Below are 19,142 nucleotides of genomic sequence, written 5' to 3'. Positions count from 1 at the left end.
ACTCATTCTTTCTGTCTCTCTTCTGTCTCTCTATCCCCCCACCCCAGCTTGCAAATAAATAAACATCTTTTTAAATATTTTTAAAAGAAATAACATGGAGGCAGCTTGTTCTCACCCTCACCCCAAGAAAAATGGGGGCAGGAAAGAAGACTAGTTTAGAAGGCCTTTCATTTTTGCAGTGGTAAGTTCATGGCAACTCTTTGGCACTTGGCATTCAACTTCTAAATCTTAAGCACTTTTTAACCTCCTGAAAAGGTGTAACTCCTCTAATCAAAAGTAGGTTAGCATAACATATGCCATGAAGTGCTTAGAGAGTTACCTTTGAAACACAAGTGTCAGTAATTCCGCTAAAAACAGAAAATATTTGCTACTTCTTGAGGTGAACACAAAAAGAAAATGGAAAGGTCACCTTTGTCTGTAACTGGTATTTTAAAAGTCGGCTTTTAATAAAGTCTTAAATCATTTTTAGAATTTTAGGCATATCCATGCATCTTTGTTATGCCAATTACTCTTACACGTGACCATAGCTCACTACTGCAAAGTGGGGACAGACAAGGAGGAGAATAGCCATCAATATAGGACCTTCAATGCCAAAGCCTGGGGGGCAGACCCTTCCACTGTTATCCACAGCCTTCTTCTATGTTCCTCAAAATTCATTAAGACTCACCTTCATAAATTTCAAGGTATCAAAGTATTAAGAATCCATCTACTAGGGCTGGGTGTGGTGGCATATGCCTTTAATCCCAGCACTTGGGAGGCAGAGGTAGGAGAATCGCTATGAGTTCAAGGCCACTGTGAGACTACATAGTGAATTCCAGGTCAGCCTGGGGTAGAGTGAGACCCTACCTCAAAAATAAAAAAAAAAAAAAAAAAAAGAATCCATCTACTGCATGAAAGAACTGTATATTTCTGAAAGAAATGTGTATTTCTAAAAGAAATTTCTTCTTTCAACATCTTGATCACTTAACACAGGTTTAAATTTGGACTTTGACTCTATTTCATCCCATAATTCCCTCTGATCCACTTTGTTGCTGAGACAAAATGGCCAACCAAAATAAGCTTATGGAAGGAAAGGGTTTAACTTGGCTCGCAGTTTCAAAGGGGTCATCTCACTGTGGTGGGGAAAACACAGCAAGAACAGACAACAGGCATCACATCTTGTCAAATCAGCCAGGAGGATGTAGCAAGAGTGAGCCAGGTAATACTAGCATGGGCGAGGGAGGCAGTATTCTAAGATCTCCAGGCCCGACCCAGGATCACGCCTACTCCAGCAAGGCTCCACCAGCTGGGGTCAAGAAATCACAAGCACATGAGGCCATGGGGGATGCTCGATATTTAAACCACCACAACCTTTTAACAAATGTATGTTCAAATACTATTGCCTCTTTTTGTTGTTGTAATTGTTCTAATTGTTGGATGATGCATAGCCAAATTCTACTGCCAGGCCATTGGCAGACACAGTGAAAACAAATTTGCAGTAGTGACCTCAGGTACCAAGAACCAATGCAACAGTGCATTTCCACTCAAGCCAGGTGCATCTATTTCCCAATGGCAGCGATTCCCATCAGAAATGAAAACGATCTACCGTCTAAATGTCACAATGCTACTTTGCCCTCATTTGCTGGTGATGTACCCTCTGGCTACAGACTGTCTTCGAAATGAATCTCTAGACCCACTGAGCTCTGTGTGACCAGGCTGTGTTTCTTCTCTTCAGATGGCTATACCACTGATGACATTGAGTTTTACTGGAATGGAGGAGAGGGAGCCGTCACTGGGGTTAATAAGATCGAGCTTCCTCAGTTTTCAATTGTTGACTACAAGATGGTGTCCAAGAAGGTGGAGTTCACAACAGGTGAGGCTGTCTCCTCCACAGTGATCCTGGAGTGCTTTGGTTGAAAATGATTCCAGTCAAACAATAACTAATGCTCTTTCTTTCTTTCTTTCTTCCTTTCTTCCTTCCTTTCTTTCTTTCTTTCTTTCTTTTTGTTGTTGTTGTCGATTCAGGGGCATATCCACGGCTATCACTAAGTTTTCGTCTGAAGAGAAACATTGGTTACTTCATTCTGCAAACCTACATGCCTTCCACGTTGATCACCATTCTGTCCTGGGTGTCATTTTGGATCAACTATGATGCATCTGCAGCCAGAGTCGCACTAGGTAATGCTAATCCCACTGCTGCAGAGGGAACGGGCCATATCTGAAAACGCATCGCTGATATTGCGGGTCATAAGCAAGAACTCTCGTATCAAACCAAAGAACAGGGTTACAGAAGAAAGTTTGACTGTTGTGTTCACAGCTCATTAGCCAAAACCCCATAGGGAATACCAGCAATCCCACCAAGGAGGGAGCTCAGTAGAATGGGGCGGGGAGGAGGGAAATGATGGTACCAACCTATGATGTATCCATATAAAGTACATAATGAAAAAAAACCAAACCATAATATCTGGCAGTGGGGAAATAGCTCAGCAGGTAAGAGTCCTTGCTGTGCAAACATGAGGGTGTGAGAAGGCCTGAGACCATGTGAGTTAGATCCCTAGCTCTCAGGTTAAAAGCCAGGTGTGGGCACACATGCCTGAGGGGTGGAGGGTCACTGGAGCTTGCCCGTCAGCAGTGTGACGATGAGCCAATGGCAGCTCCGAGCTCGGTGAGTGACTCTGCCCCAAGGAGATAAAGCAGAACAGAAATAAAGAAGGACACTAAGCGTCATCTTCTGGCCTCCACATATGTGTACACAGGGCTTGCACATCTGCACACACATACTCACATGAACACATGCACCGTACATATACCCCACAACACACACACTATACACACATAGGCCAAAGAAATTAAAATGAAGGGCTGGAGAGATGCCTTGGTGGTTAAAGCATTTGCCTGCAAAGCCAAAGGATCCTGGTTCGATTCCCCAGGACCCATGTAAGCCAGATGCACAAGGGGGCACACACGTCTGGAGTTCATTTTCAGTGGCTGGAGGTCCTGGCACACCCATTCTCTCTCTCTCTCTCTCTCTCTCTCTCTCTCTCTCTCTCTCTCTCTCTCTCTCAAACAAATAAACAAAATATTTACAAAAAAGATATTAAAATGAGGGCTGAGAAGATGTATTAGCAGGTAAGGCACTTGCCTGCAAAGCCTAAGGACCCAGGTTCTCTTCCTCAGTCCCCACGTAAACCAGATGCACAAGGTGGAGCATGCACCTGTAATTTGTTTGCAGTGGCTAGAGGATCTGACTCTCTGTTTCCCTCCCTCCCTCTCTCTCTCTCTCTCTCTCTCTAATAGATAAATAAAAGTAACATTGAAAAAAATAAAATAATATGAGTCATCTGAAACTAAGTGAAAGGGTGTTTATTGTGAATATAATACATTTTAGCACGTTGCAAACAAAATTCCTATGGTACATTTCCAGTTATGTGTTTCAGTGTATATATATTTAAATTATCATGACACTAATTTTTCCCCAAAATTTTTAAGGTTGGTTTATTTATTTATTTATTTATTTGTTTGTTTGTTTATTTTCAAGCAGAAAGAGATGAGAAAAAGAGAGAATGAGCATGCCCAGGCCTCCAGACCCTGCAAACAAATGCCAGATGCATGTGCCACTTTGTGCATCTGGCTTTGCATGGGTCCTGGGGAACTGAACTCTGGCCGTTAGCCTTTGCTGGTAAATGCCTTAATGGTGCCTTAACTGCTAAGCCATTTCTCAATCCCTTTTTCCTCCAAAATTTTGATGAGCCTTTCTTTCCTAATTTTTACTTTGGAAAATTCTTTTTTTTTTAAACAGAGCAAACAGCATTTTTTTTTGTTCATTTTTTTTTTATTTATTTATTTGAGAGCGACAGACACAGAGAGAAAGACAGATAGAGGGAGAGAGAGAGAATGGGCGCGCCAGGGCTTCCAGCCACTGCAAACGAACTCCAGACGCGTGCGCCCCCTTGTGCATCTGGCTAACGTGGGACCTGGGGAACCGAGCCTCGAACCGGGGTCCTTAGGCTTAACAGGCAAGCGCTTAACCGCTAAGCCATCTCTCCAGCCCTGGAAAATTCTTACAACTCACAATTTTCAAAAAAAACTTGGAGAAAGCTAACCGTGTGATTATTAACACACATAACTGAGTCAGTGGCTGAGAATCACCGTCATTTGGATTTTAACTAAAGTTAAAACATATCAAGCTCAGTCCCCTTTAACTGGAGTTCATTATATTCCAGAAGGCACAAATAATTCATCAGCTGGAGTAATGATCTGTGATTGAGACAGAATAAAAAAATGCTTTCCTGTTTGGTGGAACAAATTTCAGAATTAATCTTGCCATGGTAGAGTAATTGCTGAAAGCTGAAAGGCTATATTTGAGGCTTCAAATGGTTCCTTGGAAAGTTAAGTGTGTGGAATGTGTGTATGATTAATCTGGCCATGTGCAGGCGTGCTTCATTATTTAATCTTCAGACATTTTAGTAATCACTTAGATCTCACACACGCACACGCACACGCAGAGGCATCCATGCTGACTAAAATAACATATTACATTTCTTCTCTCCTGAGATTAATGGACTAGATTAAGTGACCAGCATGTATACTTTCACACCTAGACTAATTGTCATCTCTAACAGCCAGCTTCTATCAGCTTAGTACATAAGATGCCAACTAAATTTTTGAGCCTCATATCAACCTTTGAACATTCTCATTTTATACAGAGTTAAAAAAAATAGTTTATAAAGCTGGGTGTGGTGGTGCATGCCTTTAATCCCAGCATTTGGGAGGCAGAGGTAGGAGGATTCCCATGAGTTCGAGGCCAGCCTGAGACTACATAGTAAATTCTAGGTCAGCCTAGGCTAGAGTAAGAGCCTACCTTGAAAAACCAAAAAAGAAAAAAAAAAGAGTTTATAACATTATATAAATGTATCTACAACCTAGTACTTGAATTTGAATGTAACCACGTGTACAAGCTGTGAGTAAGGGGAAAACACTGAATGGTAGCCAATCCACAACAGGGAATAAACTAGCAAGTATGTGAACTATAATTCTCTTTGTATCAATAGTCAAAGAGAATATTTTCATTGAAAATATTATATGTGAATCCAGGCATGGTGTGTATGCCTTTAATCCCAGCACTTGGGAGGGAGAGGCAAGAGGATCTCTGTGAGTTTGTTGCCAGCCTGAGACTACATAGTAAACTCCAAGTCAGCCTGGGCTAAAGTGAAACCCTACCTCGAAACACACAAACACACACATTGTCAACACATAAAAACCCTTGTTTACCCAATTCTTTAGAATTTAAACAAGATGTTTGAAGCATACATCTTTTGCAAAACACTTATTAGCTGATCTTTTTTCTCAAAAATGTAAAGCACAGCTGGAGAGATGGCTTAGCGGTTAAGGCACTTGTCTGCAAAGCCAAAGGACCCAGGTTCAATTCCCCAGGACCCATGTAAGCCAGATGCACAAGGTGGCGCATGCATCTGGAGTTCTTTTGCAATGACTGGAGGCCCTGGAGCATTTATTCTCTCTCTCCCTCTCTCTCTCTCTCTCTTTCCCTCTCTCAAATAAATAAAAAAATAAAATATATTTTAAAAATGTAAACAAAGACTAAAAGGATAAGATTCAATAAGTAAATGAGTTTCTGTCAAGCATATTAAGTAGGATTGTATTCAATGAAATTTAAAATGTTATTCAAAGAAACAAATAAGGACACAGATAATGACTTTTGCTATCAGTCCCTCATACCCAGATTAATCACTGGCCTGAGTCATCTTAGCTTTTGAAATTTTTCTATATATTCATTGCACATGTGTATGGGTGTGTATGGGTATGCCAGGGCCTCCTGCTACTGCAAACAATGCCCATCTGGCTTTACATGGGTGGCTGGGGAATTGGTCCTAGGCCGGCAGACTTTAACCACTGAGCCATCTCCCCAACCCCCATCTTAGCAATGATGGCTATCAAATTTTTTTTATGTTTTTTATTTTATTTTTGTCCACCTATCAAATAAGAATAATAAACCCAGTGGACTGTCCCGATAGTCATAAAAGATGTACTATATGAATATGTAATATTGATATTACAGCACACACTATCTACACAAGATTCTAGTTTCTTTTATTATTAATTTTACCCAGTTGTTATTTCATCATTTCTATGAGCACAAAATATTCATTATGCAGTCATACAAACATTACACTATCGACAATGTTTATATATTTTAAAGTAAATGAAATGTAACCTGACTTTGTAGCTTTATCATAAACATTGTTAACAAATCTAAGAGCAATTTTTGGCATGTGTGTGATGAGACCGCATGGGTGTGGCATGCATGTCATGGCATGAAGATAGAGGTAAGGGGGCAACTTTTGGGTCGGCCCTTGCCTTCCTCTTCTTTCGAGGCAGGGTCTCTCATTCTCACTGTTGTTAAAGTTGATTTGTGTGAGCTTCCAGGACAGTCTCCTGCCTCTACTGCAACCTCGCTGTAAGCACATTGGCATTACAGAAGCCCACTATGGCTTCAGGATTTTATCTGGCGCCTGGAATTGAACCCAGATACTCAGGCTTGAACAGTGAGTGAGTGCTGTATCCACTGAGCAATATCCCAAGCCTCAAAAATGAATTTTTAGAAAGCCTTTCATCTGACATCAGGGAACAATCTGTAATACATTCAGGAATCAGTAAAAGAGAGGTAATATTTTAAAACAAAAGCAGTAAGATTATGTTATATATAGAAAATACAATCACCGAATGTTTTATGTAAATCACAAACTTTCTTATAGATTTCCTCTGGTGACAATATCCTATTGTAAAGGATGTAACCTTTTTAAAATTTTTATTTATCTTTTTATTTGAGAGAAAGAGGCAGAGAGAAAGAGAGGATGGGCTCGCCAGGGCCCCCAGCCACTGCAAACGAACTCCCGACGTGAGCGGTTTCTAAAGCAGGACTGAGCTTGTCTGTTGAGCGTATTGTACATTCATGGGCTGAAGCGGATCTCCTCAAACTGCTCACCAGGTTTCAGCTCAGCAGCAACTGCTGCAGGGCTCCATGTCCCAAAACAGAAATAGAAAGGAGGTAACTGAGAAACTGAAGGAAAGGAAGGATGTGGCCGTGAAATGGAAGGAGACTCGAGACTCATGTGACGATAAGCTTCCCATGGGATTTCGATAGGATGTTTCACTTCTTTTTCTTTCTTCTTCCTTTTTGCATTTGTTTTAAAAAGGTCATCAGCCTTCCATTAAATGTGTATTGCATTTTATGCCCTATTAATGTACTATAGAGATGGCCAACAGTCTTGTCTTTTTTTAATTTATTTATTTTAGTTGAGAGAGAAAGGTGCAGATAGAGAGAAAGAGAATGGGCACACCAGCGTCTCCAGCTGCTGCAAAGGAACTCCAGACGCATGTGCCACCTTGTGCATCTGTCTTTACCTGGGTCCTGGGGAATTGCACCAGATCCTCAGGCTTTGCAAGCAAATGCCTTAACCGCTGAGCCATCTGTCCAGCCCCAGTCTTGTTTTTTAAAATATGTGTCCAAAGCTGGGTGTGGTGGCTCATGCCTTTGATCCCAGCACTCGGGAGGCAGAGGTAGGAGGATCACCGTGAGTTCGAGGCCATCCTGAGACTACATAGTGAATTACAGGTCAACCTGGGCTAGAGTGAAACCCTACCTCGAAAAACCACAAAGCAAAAGCAAATTCAAATAAAATATATGTCCAGTGGTTTTAACCATGTGACTGCTATCATCCTAGGCAATATTAACAGAGTGGCATCTGTCCTGTCTGGGGAGGGACACCATCACAGAGATATGTCAGCTAAGCATGGCTTTCTGTTTTCAGGCATTACCACGGTGCTGACGATGACCACCATCAGCACCCACCTCAGGGAGACACTGCCAAAGATCCCTTACGTCAAAGCAATCGATATCTATCTGATGGGCTGTTTCGTGTTTGTGTTCCTGGCTCTGCTGGAATACGCCTTTGTAAACTACATCTTCTTTGGAAAAGGCCCTCAGAAGAAGGGAGCCAGCAAGCAAGACCAGAGTGCCAATGAAAAGAACAAGCTAGAGATGAATAAAGTCCAGGTAAGGTATCGAATCTTCCTGACAATAGCCCTTCTAAGTTGATCAACATGGGCCCAGGACTCTTATAACAGAAAACATATCATTATAAAACATCAATGTGTCATTATTAAAACCTAACCATCTCTTCATTTCACCTTTTAAGAACCATGCATTAGAGAAGTTAGTTTGAAGGTGATATAGATCAATAACCTTCCGTAGTAGTCAGTTACACATTATTATAATGACATAGTGGAGACAGGCTGAACTGTTTATAAACTTCTTTTTAAATATTGTTTATTTATTTATTTGAGAGAGGCAGAGAGAGAGAATGGGCACACCAGGGCCTCCAGCCACTGCAAACAAACTCCAGACACAAGTACCACCTTGTGCATCGGGCTTACGTGGGTCCTGGAGAATTGAACCTGGGTCCTTTGGCTATGAAAACAAGTGCCGCCGGGCGTGGTGGCACATGCCTTTAATCCCAGCACCTGGGAGGCAGAGGTAGGAGGATCAGTGTGAGTTGGAGACCACCCTGAGACTACATAGTGAATTCCAGGTCAGCCTGGGCTACAGTGAGACCCTACCTCGAAAAACCAGAAAAACAAAGTGCCTTGACCACTAAGCCATCTCTCCAGCCCTCTTTTTAAACTTTTAGTGGCAGCTTCCATACATAGAGACAATATACTATGAACATAATCCCCTCTCACTATCCTTCCTTTTACACCTCCCCTTTGCCCCCTCTACTGAATTTTCTCATTCCAACTAGTCTCTCTTCTATTTTGCTGATGTCCCTTGTGTGGGTAGTATCAGCCACTGTGAGGTCATGAGTGCCATGACCACTTGTGTCTGGAGGACAAAATTGCAGAGCAGTCCTCCCAATCTTCGGCTCTTACATTTTTTTTTTTTATTAACAACTTCCATGATTACAAAAATACCTCATGGTAATACCCTCCCTCCCCCCAGTTGCCCCTTTGAAACTCCACTCTCCATCATACCCCCTCCCCATCTCAATCTGTCTCTCTTTTACTTTTGATGCCTTGATCTTTTCCTCCTCTTATGATGGTCTTATGCAGGTAGTATCAGGCACTGTGAGGCCATGGATATCCAGGCCATTTTGTGTCTGAAGGGAGCATGTTGTATGGAGTCCTGCCTTTGCTTTGGCTCTTATATTCTTTCCGCCACCTCTTCTGCATTACACCCTGAGCCTTGGAATGTGTGATACAGATATTGCAGTACTGAGCACTGCGGTCATTTCTTTCCATCACCAAGATACCTTCTGAGTCATCCCAAGATCACTGCCATCTGAAAAGAGAAGATTCTCTACCAAAAGTGAGAGTAGCATTAATGTAAGGGTGTGAAAATTAACAGAAGTGCTTACTGGGCAGTTTGATAAGCACAGTATATACATTTGGCCAGACAACAGCAGATATTACACCCCCTAGGGCGCATGACTACCCCTGTTTTAAGTTTTCAGTATCAGGGATGTATTCCCTTCCATGGAGTGGGCCTCCAGTCCAATTAGAAGGCAGTTGGTTTCCCCCATAACAGACGTGCCACTATTGCACCCGTTGGCTCATTTGGCCTGGCTGGCTAATTAAAAGGCTTGCAGCGTCCACTTATGAGTATCTTCACTGGTAATTTCTCTTTCTCCCATTGAACTGCATGCAGAATGGCTTCTTCCAACTTTCTGTCAGTCATTTTTTTTTTCTACCACTTCTTCCACAATGGTTCCTGAGCTTTGAAGGTTGTGATAGAGATGCAGGCTGACCTTTGAAGGAAAGATGCTTACTTAGCTCACAGTTTTGAAAGCCAAAATTTTAAATGGCAAAGTACTGATTCTACAACTCTGGTGGGTAGTAAGAATATGTATCAGAAAAAAGTAATCAGGTCACAAAGTGGGAAGCCAGACAGAAATTCAGGAGTCCTAGAACCCCTGCCAAGGGCAGCATCTCTAATTAGTCTAACCACCTCGCACTAGGCTCCACCTGCTAAAGGTCCTATTTCCCATGCTGCTACACTGAGAACTGAGCTTCTAACATGTCAGGGACACACTTGAACCATATCTCAACTGAAATGCATACCTAGAACTAGAACGCTACCTCAAGTCCAGTACCATTTATTCTGAAGTACGTATAAAACTACATATAAAAGAACAATGCAAAGTCTGCATGGTAACTAAATGAAGTAACTAATGTGCACATACTCTGTAGCCTTTAGGAGATACGAGGTCATATAGAGCAGACGTTATAACCACAGACTGAGGTCAACCAATGGAAAGCTAGACCAGGAATTCACAACTGCTTTGCACAGAAAAATAGACAAAAGAAAATAAATTTTTAAAAAAGAATAGTAGACGAAAGAAATGCCAAAATTCAAAAGCAATGCACTTTAATTATTTTATTTATTTATTTATTTATTTACTTATGAGAAAGAAAAAGAGGAAGATGGAGAGAGATATAGAGAATGGGTGCACCAGAGCCTCTGAGCACTGCAAATGAAGTCGAGATGCATGAACCACCTTGTGCATCTGGCTTACATGGGTACCAGGGAATCGAAGCTGGGTCCTTAGGTTTAGCAGGCAAGCATTTTAATGGCTAAGCCATCTCTCCAGCCCAAGCAGTACATTTTAAAATGAGACAGACTCATTTGGAGGAGTGAAGCAAGGATTTGGTACTTGCAGAGTTGCTCAAATTTTTAGAAAATATGAGCCACTGCAAAAACTACATGTCTGAGTGTAAACATCCCTTTAACTCTGAATGAGAAACATGCAGGTCAGAAGCCCAAGGAGCCCCGAAGGGAACAATTGCTAAACAAATAAACAAAGAGAGATTTCAGTTGTTGTCCACAGGATGGAATTCAGTGTTTGATTCTTAGCCTACTTACAGGATGTGATAAACACATCAGGCTTTCCACTTGAACTCACAAAGGATCAGAATTTAGGGGTCAAGATTAAAGCATGAGAATAAAGGGGTTCTTCAGTTGAGGGAAAAACATAAAACTGACCCACTCTAATCACACACAAATCAGGTATCCACATACTCTAGGTGAGATGTTAGTCAGTAAATTGCCAACTTTTAATACTAAAAGGTGGCACATGCCTTTAGTTCCAGCACTCAGGAGGCAGAGACAGGAGGATCTCTGTGAGATCAAGGCCAGCCTGAAACTACATAGTGAATTCCAGGACAACCTGGGCTAGCATGAGATCCTACCTCAGAAAAATAAAAGAAAATAAAGAATTAATAAATAGATAAATTGCCAACTCAAAGAAAACCCAGTGTGCTTCAGAAAAGACAACACAGGGCTGGAGAGATGGCTTAGTGGTTAAGGCATTTGCCTGCAAAGCCAAAGGATCCTGGTTAGATTCTCCAGGTCCCACATAAGCCAGGTACACAAGGCGGTGCATGCATCTGGAGTACATATACAGTGGCTGAAGGCCCTGGAATGCCCATTCTCTCCCTTGCCCTCTCTCTTTCTCTCTCTCTCTCTCTGCCTCTTTTTCTGTATCAAATAAATAAATTAAATAAATTTTAAAAAAAGAAAAAACAGCACAATCCAGAGTCTCTAAAATGCATATTCAAAATATCTTGCATAGAGTCGAAAGTTACCAAACACACAAAGAAACAAGAAAGTGGGCTGGGGAGATTGCTCAGTGGTTAAAGGAGCTTGCTTGCCAAACCTGCTGGTCTACATTTGATTCCCAAGCACCCATACAAACACAGATGCACAAAGTGGCATACGCATCTGGAGTTTGTTTGTAGTGGCAAGAGGCCCTGGTGCCCTCTCATTCCCCACCCTGTTGCAAATAATTCATTCATGCAAATAAAAATATTTTTAAAAGGAAAAGTAAGTGCTACAAAATAACTGTGATATATTTTTGCCTGAATAGAGATGTATAGCATGTATGCATTCTCATACGTGTATAGGCTCAAACATGGGGGTGTGCACATGTACACGTGTGTGTACATGCATATGGGAGCCAAAAGACTTCAAGTGTTATTCTTGGGTATGCTATGCACCTTGACTTTTTGTGAGGCAGGGTGTCTTATTGGCCTAGAGCTTACCAGTGGTCGTGATTGACTGTTGTTGGACTCCAGGGATCCACCTGTCCTTGCCTTCCCAGCACTGGGATTGCACACCGCCATGCTTGGCATCTACATAGATACTGGGGGTCAAACTCACTGTCCACGTGGTTGTAAGGCAATTGAGCTATCTCCATAGCCTCTTATCTATATGCTTAGAAGTCCATGGGAATTGGAACCACCAGCCCAGGGCTGACAGCAACCAGAATGTCCTGCAAGTAGGTGAATGATGGAACCAGCTACAGCACAAGTGTACCACTGAGCACGGGACACAAAAGAACAACAAGCTCTTGATACACTGGTGGATGACCAAGAGTAGTGTGCTGAGTGAGGAAAGAAAACAGATAACCTTAAAACAAGTACATACTGTGTGATTCCATGTATATTACCCTTCTAAAATGGCGAAATTACTTACAGTCGGGAGCAGTGATAAGTCATGGGATGGATAGATGTGGCTGAGAGGAGGGAATAGGAGAGCTCTTTGCCTCAGTGGACTAGAGACATATATCTACTCATATATAAGTTACATAGAACAATGTTCTTCATGTCCATACCAGCTTCCTGGTTTTACTATTGTACAATAAAGTAACTGTGTAAAGCGTATTTTCTGGGAGATCCTGGATGAAGGGTTCATGGGACCCTTCTGTGCTATATTTGTAACTTTCTAAGAACACATAGGACTTTTCAAAATAAAACACTTAGAGGCAGGAAGAAAATATTCATATATATAGATATATATAGATATATATATATATATATATATATATATATATATATATATATATGAAATAAGATACAAGAAATTTCAGACAAACAATTAAGTAACTCAGTGGCAAAAGTCTGCCATGTAAGCATGAGGGCCTGAGTCTGGAGCACCAACCTGCTCAGCATCCATGTATGCCAAGCAGGTATGGTGGCCCATCCGTTACTTCGGACATAGAATTCAGAGACAGGGGTCCCCCAGCACAAGCTGCCTATCTAAATTAGACCAACAGTCATGTTCTGGGCTCCAGCGAGTAGCCTCAGTGAGGAGGGTGGGGGGTGATTAAAGAATGCACTCGATGCCAAAATCTGGCCTCCAAACGCACACATGTGCACATATGAACACACACACACAGGAAGAATGCATGGAAGTCACAGAGTCACAGGAGTGGACACTTTATTCAGATGGATTAATGTTTACACTGTGGGGAACAGAAGAAAGACTCATCGCCATGAGTGCTCACATCAGGGATGACCTCACGGACACCCCTGCTCTCTCCACGAGCATTTGGTTTCCCTCCCCATTGTCCTCATGGGAACCAGCGCATTTCTCTTAGAGGACGTCCATGATAGGGAGGCTGTGTCTGTGGGACTCCTTTTGAGCGTCACTGGTTAGCCCTCAACTCCCCATGGATAGGCATCCAGGTCCTTGTCCACTGTGTTTACCATTCTTCCGTCAGTGGCCAATACTACAGAAGAACTTCTTGAGTGAACAAATGCATGCTTGAAAGACCTTCTCCATTAAAAGATTTTAGAGACTACATTGGTTATTAAGTAATTTGTCGATGATTTATAAAATTATGCTATCTTTATAAAAATCCACTAGCCTCTGCCCCAGACTGTCTTGCTCTTTTTTTTAAAAAATTGTATTTATTTATTTGCAAGCAGAAAGATAGAGAGAAGAGATACAGAGAGAGAATGGGTGCTCCAGGGCCTCCAGCCACTGCAAAAGAACTCCAGACACTTGTGCCCCTTGTGCATCTGTCTTACGTGGGTGCTAGGGAATCGAACCAGGGTCTTTTGGCTTCACAGGCAAGTGTACTAAGTACTAAGCAATCTCTCCAGCACCTTAATTTATTTTTATTTCTGTGAGAGAGGAGAGTGTTTTGCTAGGGACCAAGCCCAAGGCTCATGCATACTAGATAAGCACTCTACCACTGAGCTTGGCTCTTTGATTTTTAATGTTTTTATAAACATGTGCATATCAACTTTGGTATTGGTTCTGATTCAGTGTTATATAATATGAAAAATAATCTTCAAGGGAGATGGAGCAAGGGCTCATCAGTTAAGGTGCTTGCCTGAAAAGCCTAATGACCCAGGTTTGATTCCCCAGTACCCATATAAAGCCAGATACACAAGGTGGTGCATGTATCAGGAGTTCATTTGCAGTGGCTAGAGGCCCTACTGAGCCCATTCTCTCTGTCTCTCTTCTCTCTCTCTCTCTCTCTCTCTCTCTCTCTCTCTCTCCTTGCAAATAAATAAATTAATTAAAATATTTTTAGAAAGAAAAGATGATATTGGCTAGCATCATTTAAAAAAATCTTCAAGGGGGATGGAGAGATGGCTCAGCAGTTAAGGCACTTGCCTGTAAAGCCTAACAATCCAAGTTTGATTCCTCAGTACCCACGTAAAGCCAGATAAATATCTCTGCTTCCAAATAAATAAAATATTAAAAAATAATAATCTGGGCTGGAGAGATGGCTTAGAGGTGAAGGCGCTCGCCTGTGAAGCCTAAGGACCCATGTTCTACTCTCCAGGTCCCACATAAGCCAGACGCACAAAGGTGAGGCAAGTGCAAGGTTGCACATGCCCACTAGGTGGCGCAAGTGTCTGGAGTTCCATTGTAGTGGCTGAGGCCCTGGTACCCCAATTCTCTCTATCTATCTGTCTATCTCTATCTCTCTCTGTCTCTCTCTCACACACGCTCGCTCACCCTCTCTAAAATAAAATAAAAAAGTTAAACTGAAGTGATATATCTATCAGGTCCCAGAGAATTCATTGGCAGGATCTCCAGGATTTGCCTCAGTGCCCTGGAGCAGGGAGCGGCACCGTTCATTATTACACATTGCTTCTGATAGCCTCAGCTGGGCAGTGAGGTCGAGGGGTGTCTACCGACGCTTCAGAAGTGCAAGCCTTGTATTGATTTATATGTCACCAGCTGCACGGAAGCGTTTTTATAGGAATGCGGGCATGGAATCCGGACATTAGGAGAGTTTCAGTCTCCAAGGTGATAAAGCCTATAGACCCATGAGTCCCTCAGGCGTCATTTGGAACTAGAGGTGGTATTTAGAGTTTTGAAACATTGATTTCACAGCTTAACAAGACTTTCAGGAAGCTCCGTGTGGGATAGTTTTATACTAACCTGGAACTTTTTCATTGCGTATACCGGCCACGGTGGCCTCCATGAGCAAATACATGAGACGGATGAATAGGAGCGGTGTGACCAGAGATTACTCAGTCACTCTCAGTCAGACTGGCACTCGGCCCGGGGGGGGGGGGGGGGGGGGGCAGGGGGCAGAAATCTGTCAATGATTCAGAGCAGATGTGTGGTTGCTACCCCCAATGGTGAAGAAAAAGCATTTGTCTTTTCACAGTCAGATGCCAGTTCTATGATCCAACCTCCCCCACTCCTGCTCTTTGTGGCCAATCATCCCAAACACATCAAGCAACTTTCCAAATGTAAGTCAGCTGTGTAATGTGGTGAATTACAGGGTCCGTGACACAGGTGAAGATGAATCGGAAAGGTAAATACTCTAAACTTACTTCAGCTCCACCCATGTTAGCCTTGGAGCCTTGATCCGAGCAGTCTTGTCTTCAAGTCTACTAGAACTTTTACCTGTGTTTTGATGAAATTCTGCAGAAATCCAAAATTTCCACTGGCATTCTAAACTCTCATGCCCTTGCTTAAATATAGACTGGTTAACTTTTTGTTCTCTAAACATAAATAATCTCATACCTCTCTCTTTGTTTCTTTTTCTATCTCTCTCTCTTCCTCCCTTCTTCTCTCTCTTTCCTCTCCCCTGCCTCTTCCTCTCCTTCCCTGTCTTTCTATCCCCCATCTCGCCTTCCTTTCTCCTTCCTCTTTCTCTCTGTCTCTTTCCTTCCTATTTCTTTTTCCTTTCTTCTTTCCCTCCCAATCCCACTCCCTTCCGGTCTCATCATTGTCCTGTCTTTATCTTCTTTTCTTCCCTCCTTTTTCATTTTGTTATCCAGTTTTATTTTTCTCCATCCAATAGCTAGAGGTTAGTGAGAAATAAATCTGACTTACAAAACTAGCTCATGGCTCGAATCTTCCATGAGGCTATATCCAGCTATTCAAACATTGTCAAAGAAAGCGTAACTCCTCATGTCTTAATTCTTAGTTCCTCTATAATCTTCAGTAGATCTTTCCCTCATGGTTACCCAAAAGCTCCAAGTTTAGAGTGGCAAGGTCTGTAACCCTACCACCCAAAGTACTTTCTTATGCCTAACATAATAATGCCAACAAAGAAAAGTTCCAAGATTTGAGTCTCATTGGGGCCAAATGGGTCACATTCTTATGTAGAAATCAATCTTCCTTATGAGCGAAATGAAAAATACTACTCAGGTCTGTCTGGGACAAATGCGTGAAGTCTAAGAGACGCAACTGGGCCCACTTCGGCCACATGCAAAGGAAGAGTTAGTTATCGAAGGAAAGATGGATAGACTCAGACAGACCAAACCACCAGGCACCCACCACAGTCAACTAAAACACCTGGGACGCTTGAGCACACTAAGAGCAGGGAGGGCGTTAACCTAGAACGAGATGAACACAGATCTGTCTCTTTAACAAGTTTCCCAGGCAGTTTACATGCACACAAATGTCAGAGAGCCGCTACCATGAAGAGGCGAGAGATTCTAACTACCCAGATAGTCTTGGTCTTTGAAACTCAACACAGCTCAGACAGATGGCCCAAAGTTTAATGTGCAGAGCTTCTCTTTATGAAGACATTTTCGGAGTTCCTCCTGAAGATCACCTCCAGCTTCACTCTGGAAGGACTAGGAGGATATACGGCCACGAGCGCCAACAGGCTCTGGCCCCCGTGTACGTCATAGTCCAGGTGGGGTAACTGAAAAAGGGAATGGAACTATGCTAACTATGATTAGAATGGCACTAGTCATTCTCTCTCTCGCTCTCAAGTAAACAAATAAAAATAAACAAAAATAAAAAATAGGGGCTGGCGAGATGGCTTAGCAGTTAAGCGCTTGCCTATGAAGCCTAAGGACCCCGGTTTGAGGCTCCATTCCCCAGGACCCACGTTAGCCAGATGCACAAGGGGGCGCATGCGTCTGGAGTTCGTTTGCAGTGACTGGAAGCCCTGGCGTGCCCATTCTGTCTATATATATATCTGCCTCTTTCTCTCTCTGTGTGTCGCTCTCAAATCAATAAATAAAAATAAACAAAAAAAAAATTTAAAATAGAACGGCAGTAATGATGGCCATTACAGAGATGTTGAGAACCTAACCAAGTAAACATCTGAGAGAACATTCCAGAAGAGTGTCCTGGCAGGTATCAATGTCCCAAGGACTTAGAAGCAAGACGGGAGGGGGGTGGAAAGAGTCAGAGCCAGGTAGATGATATATACTTATTGATCCTAACACTGCAGAGGCTGAGGCATAGGGAATCTCAAATCTGAGGCCAGCTAGGCCACATAGAATGACCTTGTCTAAAAGCCCAATGTGGCTGGAGCACAGAGCTCCAAGGGGTGAGCGATAGGACATGAGGGCAGAGATGTAATCAAGAGCCAACGCACAAGTTGCTTGTGGGTTAGGAAGAGAAACTTGGATTTCACTCCATGATTTAGGAAGTAACTAGACAGAGAAGCCATCGTATGCTTTCTATTTTTTTTTTTTTTTTATTTGAGAGCGACAGACACAGAGAGAAAGACAGATAGAGGGAGAGAGAGAGAATGGGCGCGCCAGGGCTTCCAGCCACTGCAAACGAACTCCAGACGCGTGCGCCCCCTTGTGCATCTGGCTAACGTGGGACCTGGGGAACCTAGCCTCGAACCGGGGTCCTTAGGCTTCACAGGCAAGCACTTAACCGCTAAGCCATCTCTCCAGCCCTGCTTTCTATTTTTAAATAAAGGATCACTCTGGCTGCTCCACAGAAAATGAAAGACTATGGGACTGCAACTGTGGAAAGATGAATTATGAAATTAGTGGCAATAGTGAAAAGATGTGGTCTGAGTCAAGATATATTTAAAAATGTAGCCATGTGTGGTGGCACACGCCTTTAATCCCAGCACTCGGGAGGCAGAGATAGGAACATCACTATGAGTTCAAGGCTACCCGGAGACTACAGAGCGAATTCCAGGTCACCCTGAGCTACAGTGAGATCCTACCTCGGAAAACCAGAAAAAAATAAAGAAAATAATAATAACAATAAAAATTAAAAATAAAAATGTAGCCATTTATGACTTGGTACAGGATCATTCTATGTAGCCCAGTGGGCCTCAAATTTGGTAGTACATGGAATAGAAGTGTAGAAGTATAGAAAATGTTCTAGAAAAAAAGGCCAATTGCTTCATTTTACCTTATCTTTGTCATTTTCCTATTTCCAAAAAAATAAAATGCATTTAAGTATGTGTAAGCTTGTCCTTAACTTTTTGCTCCTTATCAACATGATAATAAGGTTTTCATGTGCCAGTAGTGGTCAGAACATGCAAAGAAATACAGAAACCATGAATAGAGCTTCCCAACATACTCCAACCCCAGCCCACCCCAGCCCCCCACCAAAAGTATGGAAGGGAATCCAGGCCAAGAGATCAGGTTGGCAAGCACGGAGGAAACAGATGTCAGCGGCTGCATGAAGGTGGTGCGGGTTAGAGGCTGGAGGCTCTGACCGTGAAGACCAGCATCCCGGCAGGAAGGTCACCGCTCACCCTGGACAGCCTGTTAAATAGACTGCTGACTTCTAGGCAGCGCAGCAGCCAGCTTGGCTTCCCATTCCCTCCTTCAGGACCGCTCCGTCACTATGAATTTATTTGACTGGATAGCAAGAAGAAGGAGCCTGGAGGTGCTCCTCAACGAAGCTTCGAAACCGCCACTGAAAACAAGGTTATGTTTTATTTCAAATTACACTGAACTGAGCTCTGCAGCAGTTGTATATTGAAAATATCTTGAACGGTTAAATTCAGATAGCAGCAATTATTTTTTTCACAACCCAAGGCACTCCTTGGGGAGGTTGAGGGCCCAGAGAACGAGGTAAGGGCAAATGGGAGGGGTGGGAGCTAGGCTAAAAACGAGCT

At 42.6% G+C, this 19,142-nt stretch overlaps 1 protein-coding gene across 2 annotated transcripts in view; it reads left to right on the top strand.

Moving 5' to 3' along the window:
• The window catches only part of Gabrb1 (gamma-aminobutyric acid type A receptor subunit beta1), a 409,215-nt gene that overhangs the window by 378,554 nt on the left and 11,519 nt on the right, over nucleotides 1-19,142 (top strand). For both annotated transcript variants that reach the window (XM_004658682.3, XM_045130001.1), the window contains 3 exons: nucleotides 1,715-1,852; nucleotides 2,005-2,157; nucleotides 7,809-8,053. In XM_004658682.3, coding sequence (XP_004658739.2) covers nucleotides 1,715-1,852; nucleotides 2,005-2,157; nucleotides 7,809-8,053 — 536 coding nt within the window. The remainder of the gene's footprint in view (nucleotides 1-1,714; nucleotides 1,853-2,004; nucleotides 2,158-7,808; nucleotides 8,054-19,142) is intronic.

This window comes from Jaculus jaculus, chromosome 11 (genome assembly GCF_020740685.1).
Source record: "Jaculus jaculus isolate mJacJac1 chromosome 11, mJacJac1.mat.Y.cur, whole genome shotgun sequence".
NCBI classification, from domain to species: domain Eukaryota; kingdom Metazoa; phylum Chordata; class Mammalia; order Rodentia; family Dipodidae; genus Jaculus; species Jaculus jaculus.
This window is presented reverse-complemented; position numbering and strand designations above follow the sequence as displayed.